Source organism: Sorghum bicolor, chromosome 4, assembly GCF_000003195.3.
Source record: "Sorghum bicolor cultivar BTx623 chromosome 4, Sorghum_bicolor_NCBIv3, whole genome shotgun sequence".
In the NCBI taxonomy this organism is placed as follows: Eukaryota; Viridiplantae; Streptophyta; class Magnoliopsida; order Poales; family Poaceae; genus Sorghum; species Sorghum bicolor.
Genome location: NC_012873.2, coordinates 9,996,695 through 10,008,989, shown reverse-complemented (window position 1 = coordinate 10,008,989; position 12,295 = coordinate 9,996,695). Strand labels below are relative to the sequence as shown.

The window sequence follows — 12,295 nt, the reverse complement described above, 5'->3', positions numbered from 1 at the left end:
GGCCCATGCATGATAATGCAAACTTTTGAATTCAACTATTAATTAATTATAAATCGGCTTGAGTGTTTCTAAATATCTTTTTTTTTAGATAGAACACTCCATTTCTCAAACCCAATAACCTATTAACGATTTCAATATATTTTTTTCAGATATACTTGTGAAACTTTAATAATTAACTAACAATCTTTATCTTATTTACTTTATTTTGAAGCATAAAAATCGCACATGTAGATTAATTTTCATGAAGGGCAAGGTATTGCGCGACGTGGTCACATGTTCCCGCACGACCCCGTTGTCCTCGTGCCTGACCTCCTCCCCCTCGCCCTTCCTCTCTCCCCATGCCCCTCCGCCCCTCCCTCGCCGTCATCCTCTGCCCCATCCTCATTGTCATCCTCACCCCCACCGTCGGCTATCGCCACCCCCTGGGTGCTAGGGTTCACCGAAGCTCCAATGAGCTAGGCTTGCCGAGCTCCAACGAACTCCAGTGCCCACGGTGGCTGCCTTCTTCCCCTTCTCTCCTCTCGCCGGAGCTCTGCCATGGCCATGCTCGTCGATGATGTCGGCACCAAGCTCTAAGCTACGGGCATGGTACCCCCGCCCTGACCTAGCCTGGCAACACCTCTACCACTGCTAGGCCCCTAAACCACCTGGCCTCCTTCCCACCGCCTGACCTGCCCGCCTCCCTCGGCCGACTCTTCTATAGTCCACCAAAATTGTTGAAGAAAGAGGGGCGCTGGTCGCTGGAACCGTAGCCGCCGGCCAAAGTTGGGGAAGAAGACCTGGCCAGGGTCGAGCGTGGGCGTGCAAGAGGGAGGAGGAGGAGACCTACCTCACCAGTGCTACCGCTGCCGCCAGAGGGGAGGAAGGGAGGAGCTCGCTCATGGGCGCTAAGAGGGGAGCACACACGGTGGAAGACAGGTTGCATGCTCAAGAAAGAGTCTAACCTGCTAAAGAAAGAGCCTAAACCGCCAAGGGAATGACCCTTAGCCACAAACCATCATGCAAACTGCACTGAAATAAATCCTGGCCCTAGATTCTGGTAGTGTATAATGTAGCTATGTGGTTGGGGTTCAGTACTTCTTCAACCACATGAGAAACGCCACGGAACTTGTCCAAATATTCCACCAGAGTGGCCTAACTTTGACTCCCTAGCAGAGCGCCTCGCCATTTGCATGCATAATAACTGCAACGGCACTATAAATAGGGTGCTCGTGCGTGCCAGTTACAAATAAGCCACCAAAAGCTACTCGGGCGAGCTAGCTTTGTAGTAGCAGCAGCTACTCGTGTTCTTCTTATGATCATAGAAGAACTGTGAGTTAGGGCATATATGCATGGCTTGCAGCTTCAGGGCCTTGTTGCATTGCTTGCTTGCCTTGTCCCTCTGCTCCACGGCATATGGTGGGCAGCTCACGCCGACGTTCTACGCACTGAGCTGCCCGGCGCTTGAGCCCATCGTGCGCACCACCATGACCAAGGCCATCATCAACGACCGTCGGATGGGCGCCTCCCTCCTCAGGCTCTTCTTCCATGACTGCTTCGTCCTGGTAATTGCTGGCGGCTTGGCCGGTCTTTAACGTTAGGGTGTGTTTAGTTTTCCATAGAATACAAAATATAAAATACCAAATATTTTGGAATGATGAAATACAAAATGAAAAAATTTGTATGGGTGTGTTAAGTTCTATCCAAAATACCATAAAATTTTCACGGTCCAAAATATATATATATGAAGCTGCTCTTTTGAGCCTTTTTTGGCTCTTGAAGTCAAATTCCAGAATAAAAAATGACAACCATTTTACTAAAAGTTTTGGATGGTGTTTACTTTCATTCTACACAATGGTGGACGAAAACCTAACATTGTTTTTGTTCCAAATGAGGAACTAAACAGGCCCTTATTAATAATCAAACACATAGCACGAACAATACACGTGCTCCTAGCTAGCTAGCTAGCTAGCTAGTACTCCGTAGGCGTTCTTAGTAACATATATATCGAGAAATATTCGCTCACACGCAGGGTTGCGATGGCTCAATTCTCCTGGATGACGCGGGGAGCTTCGTCGGCGAGAAGACCGCTCTCCCCAACGCCTCCATCCGCGGCTACGAGGTCATCGACCAGATCAAGGCTAACGTCGAGGCCGTCTGCCCCGGCGTGGTCTCTTGCGCCGACATCGTCGCCCTCGCCGCGCGGGACGGCACCGTCCTGGTATATATACATAGAAATAATGTATTTATTCATATTACACGTACACCTGCCTGCCTACCATGCATGCTTAATCATGCATGGACATTGCACTTGCATTTTGGTTATTTTTGGGCATGCATACATGCAGCTCGGCGGCCCAACCTGGGCGGTCCCGCTGGGTCGGCGCGACTCAACAACGGCGAGCCTGAGCCAGGCGAACAGCGACATTCCGGCGCCGACGCTGAACCTGGACTCGCTTATCTTGGCGTTCGGCAAGAAGGGCCTGAGCCCGGCGGACATGACGGCACTCTCCGGCGCGCATACCATCGGCTACGCGGAGTGCGAGGACTTCCGCGGCCACATCTACAACGACACCAACGTCGACCCGGCGTTCGCCGCCCTGCGGCAGCGCAACTGCCCCGCCGAGTCGGGCTCCGGCGACACCAACCTCGCGCCGCTCGACGTGCAGACGCGGTACGTCTTCGACAACGCCTACTACCGCAACCTGATGGTCAGGCAAGGTCTGCTGCACTCGGACCAGGAGCTCTTCAACGGCGGGTCGCAGGACGCGCTGGTGCAGCAGTACAGCACCGACCCGGGGCTCTTCGCGTCACACTTTGTTGCCGCTATGATAAAGATGGGGAACATCGGAACGCTCACCGGAAGCCAAGGACAGATCAGGGCCGACTGCAGGGTCGTCAACAGTCGTTAGCCGCTGACATGATGTTGCTTCATGAATCATGATGGTTATATAATATATTTATCTATGAATGTAACACACAACAAAGTACAATGATGATGTGCATGTATGTAGCTTGGTTGGCTACAAAATGTACAGCCATGCATGTATGACAGAATAAGAATTTGGTGGGAGGTTCAGATTTGTATTGCTTGGGCTGAGAACCCAGAAGGCCGCCCATAAGCCCAGGCATCTTTAGGCCTGTCAATGGAATATGTTAAAACCTACCCTTTATCCAACACAGCCTCAAGCCATTCTACTTCATAATTTGCGAACACAATGTTGATATGTGCCGATTTGTGATGAGTGATTGTCAACGTGATCCACGGTCTAGGTTGAGTTGGTTACTAATCTTTGGCGTGAGTTGGGTCATACGACATGTGTCTTGGCTTGTGATGTGTAGGTGTGTAGCTCGGAGGCGGTGATCGACGGCGAGGTGAAGGTTAAGTAGAGACGTGTCGTACCGATGGACCTGGAGCGGTGAAGGGTGGACATGAGGTTTGGACTGACGGACCAGGAGACTGGGTGACTAGCCGTGGTGGCTGTCACCTGGGACATCGATAAGCGCAAGTGTATATGGGAGTGACCATATTGACCAAGTCAAGACGGCGGACGTGCGAGTCGAGCGAGGCTCAGGAAGACTTGGTGGGCTGGCGGTCGAGGACGGCGGTAACACGTGTCGAGCAGCGAGGGATGCGTATGGAGTACACTACTCGGGACGGGTTTCACAGATTTTAGCCTCAAAACCTAAGCGGAGGTTCCGAGGAGGAACGGACGGCACATGATGACATCTATGAGTTGGCGTTAAGGCTAAGCCATCTCATGAAGGACACGGTGGCTGTCAGATGGAAACTATGTCGGGTTGGACTAAAATGCCTCTGTGGCTAGCTAGTTCGCTCTAAAATATCCAAGGGCAAATGGAGAATGTGTAATATGTCTGATAAATGAGGAGGGGGAGTCCCCCATCTCTCTCACCTCTTTCTCATCATGTCATTTCTCCCATTTCCACGTTGGATTAGTTTTTCCCTTCTTAGTTCTATAGATGTCCCATGAACTGAAAAATTCGTAGTGTATTTTTGTTAGATTTTGGTATGGGAATGGAGGCCTAAATCCTCCATTTGTCCTCCAAGATTCACTTGTTTTGTCTGTGATTTTTGTCACTTTATTTTTGAGTTTTTCTCATTTTTGTTCTTGGCCACGATCTGGATTTTTTAGAGTTTGGGTTAATTCCAGATGATAACTTTTTAGGATGAGTTTGTGCTAAATCGCTTGTGCCCAGTTTGGGAGCAATTCATTTTGTTTTGACTGAGTTCTCGTCAATTTTCTGGTCGAGATATAACTTTTTGGGATGAGTTTGTGCTAAATCGCTTGTGCCAAGTTTGGGAGCAATTCATTTTGTTTTGATGAGTTTTCGTCAATTTTGTGGTGGCTTTCTTCTCTATGCTCGGTCTCATGTTCATTCGTCGGTTGCAGATGAGGCCAGGCAGTAGCGCTACCAGCGCCGAGTGCTTTGCGCTGTGTGCGCTCATCTGAGCGGTGCTCGCTCTGGGTCCGAGCTCCTCCATCCGCTTGTTCCCGACCGGTGCGGCTCGCACCGTGTGAGTGTTAGAAATTTAGATATTTTAATATTTGATTTAATTCAAAAAAATATAATCAATAAGGTGGTGGTATATATGTATACGCGTGCAATATTACCGCTACTCAGACTAATGAAACATTACAAATATAATTGTAGACGTACTGAAAATTAGACAAAATAAATTAAAGATGTACCCTGAAGAGGGATCAGTGTCGAAGACACCGGCGGCTCCATTCGCACTAGTCAATATAGTGCGTTGCTTGAAATAGTGGGCTCCATTCGCACTAGTCGATATAGTGTGTTGCTTGAAATAGCGGACTACAGTCGATGTAAGAAGAGATTCACAGTGTAGTCCCGCGAGCATCCACCAGGAAGGAGATGTATCGATCCCCCTAGCATCCACCAGGAAGGAGAAGTCCCGCGAACTTAACAGGTGTCTCAATGCGAGGCGTCAAGTTCTGGAGGCCTGCTCTTCTGATCTCTCCATGCGCGCAGAGATTCGGAACGGGGAAGATTCAGTGCTGCTCGACATGAAATAAAATTCCAACAGAGGAAAGAGCCCGCGGGGATGGAAAGAAATAGGCAAGAGAGAAAATGGTCAATCAATTGCCATCAATCCGATAACGGACATGATTTGAAACTGGATCCCGTTATTCCTCCCTTCACGGCACGGCTCGGCTCGACGGCGGCGGCGCGCGCATGTGGCCTCCTTTTTCCTTTCTTCAACTTCTCTATAAGAGCTATTACAAACTGGCTATTTAAGTTGAGTTAATAAAAGATCACAAACTAATCTGAAATTAAATCATTTGTAGCCCTAGAATTAATTATCATCAAATAATATATTGGCCAAAACCTATATAATATTTATAATATTTAGCTGTGAGCAGACCGACGCCGTGTGGTCTCCTGCAGCTGCGCTGCGTTTCTGCTCTGTGTTCCTCTGTGTTCGATTGCTTCTGGGCACTACTGCATCTAGTGCAGCGCTGATTGATGCATCGGAGTGGAGATCAAGAGAGATGATGTGCTGGCCTTTTGAGTTCAGTTTGTGATTGGTGAGAACTTTAGGTTCTTGCATCTGTATCCTACAAAAGCAATCTTTTGCTATTTATTAGTGTAGTAATTTATTTCTTTTGCTGTGGTTAGTATTCACGGCCGGACAGCACCAAGTGCACCTGCGCCGTGCACTCCGAGCACCTCAGCCAGGGGTGCTGCCAGGGAAGAGCACTTGAGTGCCGTATCCTCCAGGCCGAGCAGTGCTCGCCTATGAAGGCCAGTGGCCGGTCCATCTTCTAGTGCCGTGCTTTTTCTTCAGCCTTTGAGTTGGCTAGCTTAGGCCTTGTTTAGTTCCGAATTTTTTTTGGTTTTGAGACTGTAGCACTTTTGTTTTTATTTGATAAACATTGTCTAATCATGGAGTAACTGGGCTTAAAAGATTCATCTCGTGATTTACACTGTACAATTAGTTTTTATTTTTGTCTATATTTAGTGTCTTATGCATGTGCCGCAAGATTCGATGTGACGGAGAATCTTAAAAAGTTTTTGGTTTTTGGAGGGAACTAAACAAGGCCTTAATCGATTTTTGTGCATCTTCAATGTCAAGCCAGACAGCATTGTTTTCTTTCTTTTTCTGTGTTGATCGGATTTTCAGAGGATTTTTCGATCAATTTTTTCTAGCCCTGATTTCTTATTTTGCATCTAGTTTGGTCGCTTGAGTTTCGAATCGTGTTTCGTCTGTCATGTTAGTTTTGTACTGTTGCGAGTAATCGATCTAGGTACTCTCGTCATCAGTTGGCTTGAGTATTTTTTTGGTTCGACATTTCGTTTGTACTTGGGAGTGATTTTAGGACAACGGCCAAATATTTCGAAAGAAATTTGAGGCTCGCATTCACCCTCCCCTCCCCCCGCGCCTATGTTTGCTATTTCCAGTCCTTCATAATTTTATTTACTTCAACCAAACTTAATCCAACCCATTACTTAGCAGAACACATGGGTTTACTACAAGAACACCTAGCTTTCAACAGGGCATGTTGGATAATCACTACAATCAAAGGGCTTGAATTATGTTTGAACCTATTGTAGACTCCTTTGGAACCTTTTGAATTTCACTCCTATTGAAATATATCATACTCCGTCCGTCAAAGTAAAATGTGTTTGACACCTTGAGAAAAGAGAACGCCACTTATTTTAATATATATATGAAGTATTTATTATGAGAAACATTTAAAAAAAATTCTCGGCTTCTCTCTTGGGCTGTTCATATCTCCTTTTCTCACCACACGGTGATGCCAGCGCACACTTACACGGAAACTTCTGCCACACTGGGGCCAATGAACCCACCTCCCATCGAGGCTGCGGCGAGGCCTGCCTAGTCCATAACAGACCAGCCCAAAGTGCAGCCCCCTTTGGACCCTGAGCCCTTTTCATTTCCTCTTCTAGGTTTTCAGTAATGGCCTATTTAGATCTTTGAATTGAATTCATTCTAATAATTATAATTTAGGCATAAATTTAATTAAGTTAATTTGGTTCTATATGAAATTTATTTGTATATTATCGCTAGCCATAAATGGGAGATACTTATACGTTGCATTTCTATAGTAGGGAAGTGAATCGAAGAATGTGTTATAAGTTGAAGAGTAGAAATCTAGCATGACTATGTGCGGCACGCACAACCCTATCAGAGAGAGAGAGAGAGATTCAGTTATATAGGTGAACACTACAGGTCCATTTTGTACAATTTCAGGAGTTGTTTGGCTTTTAAAATAAACAGGAGAAAAATTAATAGCTCCTCAAGTGGAGCTCTTTAAAAACTCGGTCTCACATGGAGTAGACGCCGAATGAAGCTGAAAATACCAACTTCTTCCAGCCTGTCTCCCAAATGTACAATGAGAAGCTGTTTTAGTGAACGTTTTTTTTTCTCAAAACAGTTTTAGATCCACCAGTGGAGCTGCTCGTGCCGCGGAAAAAAGTCGCTCCACTAGTGACGCAGTGTTGTACAATCGATCCAAGCTGGCATTTGAAAATTACTTAAAAAAATTGGGCATAATTCGTGAGCAGAGTGAACTTCCGCCTAGAACCCATCCACTCAGGTTTAAGTTCTTGCATCATCGTCACAACAAGTGTCCTTATTTACTATTAATTATTTCATTGGTAGACAAGTGTGTCGTATGTGATAAAGAAAAAGGATATAGATAATTTCACATATATTTAAATTCCACTACTTGTGAAGTTCTCATTCTCCCATGCAAACAGTATCTATAGGTCTGCTTGTACATATTTATATACGTTCGGACTCAATACTGATGGTGATGGAAGCAACTCGCTATATATCTATCAGGTTTCAGCTGCTGTTGACCACCCTACAGTTTGCCCTGATCTGGCCAGCGGTTCCGGTGAGCGGGCTGATGTTGCCCATCTTTATCATGGCGGCGGCGAAGTCTGAGGCGAAGAGTGCCGGGTTGGAGCTGTACTGCCGCACCAGCGCGTCCTGGGAGCCGCCGTTGAAGAGCTCCTGGTCGGAGTGCAGCAGGCCGCGTTTGGCCAGCAGGTTGCGGTAGTAGGCGTTGTCGAAGACGAGCTGCGTCTGCACGTCGAGCGCCGCCAGGTTGGTGTCGCCGCCGGTGCCCGGCGCCGCGGGGCAGCTGCGCTGGCGCAGGGCGGCGAACGCCGCGTCGATGTCGGTGTCGTTGTAGATGTGGCCGCGGAAGTTCTGGCACTGCGAGAAGCCGATGGTGTGCGCGCCGGACAGCGCCGTCAGGTCCCCCGGGCTCAGGCCCTTGTTGCCGAATGCCGTGACGAGGGTGGCGAGGCCAGAGGCCGGCGACGGGAGGTCGCTGTTGGCTAGCGTCAGGCTCGCCGTCGTCGAGTCGCGCCGGCCGAGCGGCACCGCCCAACTTGGTCCTCCCAGCTGTGAATATGATGCAGAACTGATGTACTAACTACCAAGAGACATGTAGTACGAGACGTCACGACGAGTGTACCAAGAAGGTGCCGAATCGTGCGGCGAGGGCGACGATGTCGGCGCAGGAGACAACGCCGGGGCAGATGAGCTCGACGTTGGTCTTGATCTGGTCGATGACGTCGAAGCCGCGGACGGAGTTGACGTTGGGGCCGGCGCCCTTCTCGCCGACGAAGCTGCCGACGTCGTCCAGAAGAATGGAGCCGTCGCAGCCCTGCAGGTAACAAATTAAGGCCTTGTTTAGTTTCTATAATAAGAAATTTTATAATTTGTTTTAGATTCTCTGTTACATCAAATCTTACGTTATATACAGAGTACTCAGTAGTACAATACATATGAAACGGCCCGTACGTACTTGAACAAAGCAGTCGTGGAAGAAGAGCCTGACGAGGGACGCGCCCATCCGACGCTCGGCGAGGAGAGCCTTGATCATGGTGGTCCGAACGATGAGCCCCAGCGTCGGGCAGCTCGTCGCGTAGAAGGACGGCGAGAGCTGCCCGTGCGCCGGCGAAGCGAGCAGCAGGAGGAACAAGCAGCTGGTGGCGAGCAAGCAGTGCCACGTCCGGAACGAAGCCATGGCTAAGGCTAATAACTCGATGATCAGATCGACTAGGCTAGCTAATTAATAATCAAATTATCTTCAGGTACGTAGGGTGATCTTCTCTGACAAATTATCTTCAGCTCGATCGATCAGTGGCTAGCTGGTGGGTAGTGACACGATCGAGCTGCCTATTTATAGTGGCGTTGGCAGTTGCATGCATGCAAAAACGTAGGCCTCCACGCCTGAGTCAAATTAAGTTAGGCTGCTGGAGGATGGCAGCTGGCTGTGGAAAATTGGGAGGGAGTTCTTCGGCCTTTCTCTCGTGGTCGACAAAATTGGTAGGCTTGTGTCGTTTCGTGTGTACATTCTTCATTTGCTCGATCAGTGTGCTCGCGAACAAAGAGCATATCATGCTTGCACATAATTTAGTTGAAGTGTAGCTTGTCGTTATGGGTAGAGATCGCGCTCAGACAGCTGTTTTGAAGTAAGGTCCCGTTTGGTTGCAAGTTTATGGTTCGTCACATCGAATGTTTGGACATATGCATAGAGTACTAAATATAAATTATTTACGAAACTAAAAATATGGCTAGAGAGTAATTTGCGAGATAAATCTTTTCAGCCTAATTAGTCCATAATTAAATACTAATTATCAAATAAAACGAAAATACTATTATACTTTAATAACCCAATCAAACACAAGTTCGACGCGTGTCTCGTCACAGCAGGATGCATACGGGAGGTAAGGTATGACTTATCTGTGTGTCTGTGTGTGAACTTGTTTTTAATGTTATTTTACCAGTGAGCATGCATGCATTGAGCTTTCGTGTTTGTTCTACTATTTAACACCACTACACATTTTCTTAACGGAGGTGGACAAAATTGATTAACCGAGACGGTTTTCTCAACCGCCTCAGATCAAAGATTATGGTTAATCATGACCTTAACTGAGGCGGTTGAGAAAACCGCCTCGATTAATCAGGAAAAAAAATCAAAAAAAAGGAAAAACCCAACCCAACCCTAACCGAGCCTGGCTTGGCCGCCCTTACGCGCCACCACTGCACGGGATCTGCAATGGCGCTGCTCGGAGCCATCGGACCAATGCTGCCCTGGCTTGGAGTTGCCGGATCCACACCGCGAAGGCTTGGAGACACCGGATCGACACCGCCACCAGCTGGAGCAAGCGGATCGACGTTGCCCAAGGCTGGAGCCACCGGATCCTCGCTGCCATGGCCTGGAGCTCCCGGATGGACGCTCCCACCGCCTAGACACTAGGCCTGCAAAAGAGAGAAGTGCGTGAGAGAGAAATGCGGCTGAGAGGGAGTGGAGGAAATGAGTCTAAAACCCTAACTTCCATTTATATACGGGTCACATGTATTGGGCCTCGTTTGGGCCTCTTGGGCCGCGGTGTTTTTTCTAAGGCAGGCTATTTAGGAGAACCGCCTCGGTTAATAGGGCTATTTCTGAAGACGGATTTTTTATAATAACTATCTCTATTAATGGATTTTGAAAGACGGTTTTTTAATAGACTAGGCAAATAAAAAATAACTACCTCGATTAATTGAGGCATTAATCATGGTGATTTTCAATGCTACCTGCCTTCAAAAATAAATTCCAAAATGTCTCGTAAAAGATTTTTTATAGTAGTGTAATATAACGGTGACACGCGAGAGAGATCTCATATATAAAAAAGTGTGTAATGTAACATTTATATATGCGTGTGTACTTAATTATATTAGGTGTGTAATCAAGTCATGATAACATCGAATTGAAGCGGAAGGGAGTGAAGCTGATTAATCACTGTTTTGAAGTGATGGTGTAACAAGTACATAACTGAAAGTTACTGTCCATGCATACTGATTATTATCAGCCGACAGTTTCTGAGGTAGACACGGCGTCGGGATGGGGTCGTAGGATAGTAATTCCAAGTGAAAAACCTAATATCTGCCGAGAATGATTTTTGTTACAATCTTGTGGTCTTTGCTCGGTTGTATATATCCTTTGTACTGAATGCTGGAGTTAGACGCAAGAAGATTATGTAATATATCTGTCAAATATCGGATAGAGATATTCATGCATGTGTAAAATCTTAAGTCAGATACTATATATATCCAAAGAATTCAGGTATCGTTTTCAGAATTATTATGTCCAACTGTCCTACCATGCAGCCAAGCCTACCTGTTATATACTTCATTCAATTAAATGTTAATTTGCTTTTTTGAAAAAGTCTACATAACCCACCAAACTAGTTAGGGTGTAATACTTCATCCCTCAAACTATAAAACCGGATATCTTACCCCTTGAACTCTTAAAATTGGTCAAATAACTCCCTAGAGTGGTTTTAGAGGGTGGTTTTGTCTTTTTCTTTTTTATTAATTTCCGCTAAATCTTTGAAAAATAATAATAAATCACAGAAAAATCATAAAATAAAATATTTAATTTTGTTGGACTTCTGATAAGTAGATCTACACAATGAATATATAATATGGTATACTTTAGTACAAAGTTTTTGTTGTAACTTTAAACCTATATTTTTCTATAATTAATAAGAATAATTCATATATGTAGTTTGTTTGGTTTAATTGTGGTAAAATTTTTATGGTGGGCTCATTATTGTATGCTTGAACTATGGTAAAAGTTTTGTACCCATTGGATCACTTATAACTTAGTTATAGATTTATTTAGCTTTATTTTTGTTAAAACTATGCTTTATCTATAAATAAGTTATGCGTGATCCAATGAGTATGTTTTACCGTAGTTCAAGCATACAATAATGAAGCCACCATAAAATTTTACCATAATTGGACCATAGAAACTACATATATGAATTATTCGACTTAATTAGAGAAAAAAATAGATTTAAAGCTACAACAAAAAACTTTGTACTAAAGTATACCATATTATATATTCACTGTGTAGATCTACTCATCAAGAGTCCAACAAAATTGATTTTTTTTATTTTATGATTTTTTTATGATTTATTATGATTTTTCAAAGATTCAGCGGAAATAAATAAAAATGAAAAAGACAAAACCATCCTTTAAAACCACTCTAGGGGGTTATTTGACCAGTTTTGAAAGTTCAGGGTTAAAGTTTGGGGATGAAGTATTTCCACCCTAGATAGTTTGAGGAGTTATGTAGACTTTTTTCTTTGCTTTTTAGACCACGCAATAATGCTGGCATGCATCTGGATTTGTTAGGACTAGTGTGATAGTTGAATGATCATCATCAGAACATATATATAACTAGGAGGACTCTCTGTTAACGCGGGTATAAAAAAAAATATAAATATGTTAGAATGTTAA

At 45.3% G+C, this 12,295-nt stretch overlaps 2 protein-coding genes across 2 annotated transcripts; one reads left to right on the top strand and one right to left on the bottom strand.

The window, feature by feature from the left end:
* Positions 1,291-3,149, top strand: LOC8078307 (peroxidase 70). Its single transcript, XM_002453547.2, has 3 exons — positions 1,291-1,544; positions 2,012-2,200; positions 2,328-3,149. The coding sequence occupies exons 1-3, from the start codon at positions 1,332-1,334 to the stop codon at positions 2,889-2,891; spliced, it is 966 nt and encodes a 321-aa protein (XP_002453592.1). The 5' UTR covers positions 1,291-1,331; the 3' UTR covers positions 2,892-3,149.
* Positions 7,622-9,138, bottom strand: LOC8085578 (peroxidase 70). Its single transcript, XM_002451803.2, has 3 exons — positions 8,808-9,138; positions 8,475-8,666; positions 7,622-8,401 (listed from the first exon to the last, which is right to left on the bottom strand). Exons 1-3 carry the CDS (start codon positions 9,027-9,029, stop codon positions 7,835-7,837), a joined length of 981 nt encoding a protein of 326 aa, XP_002451848.2. The 5' UTR covers positions 9,030-9,138; the 3' UTR covers positions 7,622-7,834.

Coding starts and splice junctions, on each gene's coding strand:
- LOC8078307 (XM_002453547.2), top strand. CDS start 1,332: ATGGCTTGCAGCTTCAGGGCCTTGTTGCATTGCTTGCTTGCCTTGTCC. Junction 1,545..2,011: donor TCCATGACTGCTTCGTCCTG/GTAATTGCTGGC, acceptor GCTCACACGCAG/GGTTGCGATGGCTCAATTCT. Junction 2,201..2,327: donor CGCGGGACGGCACCGTCCTG/GTATATATACAT, acceptor GCATACATGCAG/CTCGGCGGCCCAACCTGGGC.
- LOC8085578 (XM_002451803.2), bottom strand. CDS start 9,029: ATGGCTTCGTTCCGGACGTGGCACTGCTTGCTCGCCACCAGCTGCTTG. Junction 8,667..8,807: donor TCCACGACTGCTTTGTTCAA/GTACGTACGGGC, acceptor TGTTACCTGCAG/GGCTGCGACGGCTCCATTCT. Junction 8,402..8,474: donor CACGATTCGGCACCTTCTTG/GTACACTCGTCG, acceptor TCATATTCACAG/CTGGGAGGACCAAGTTGGGC.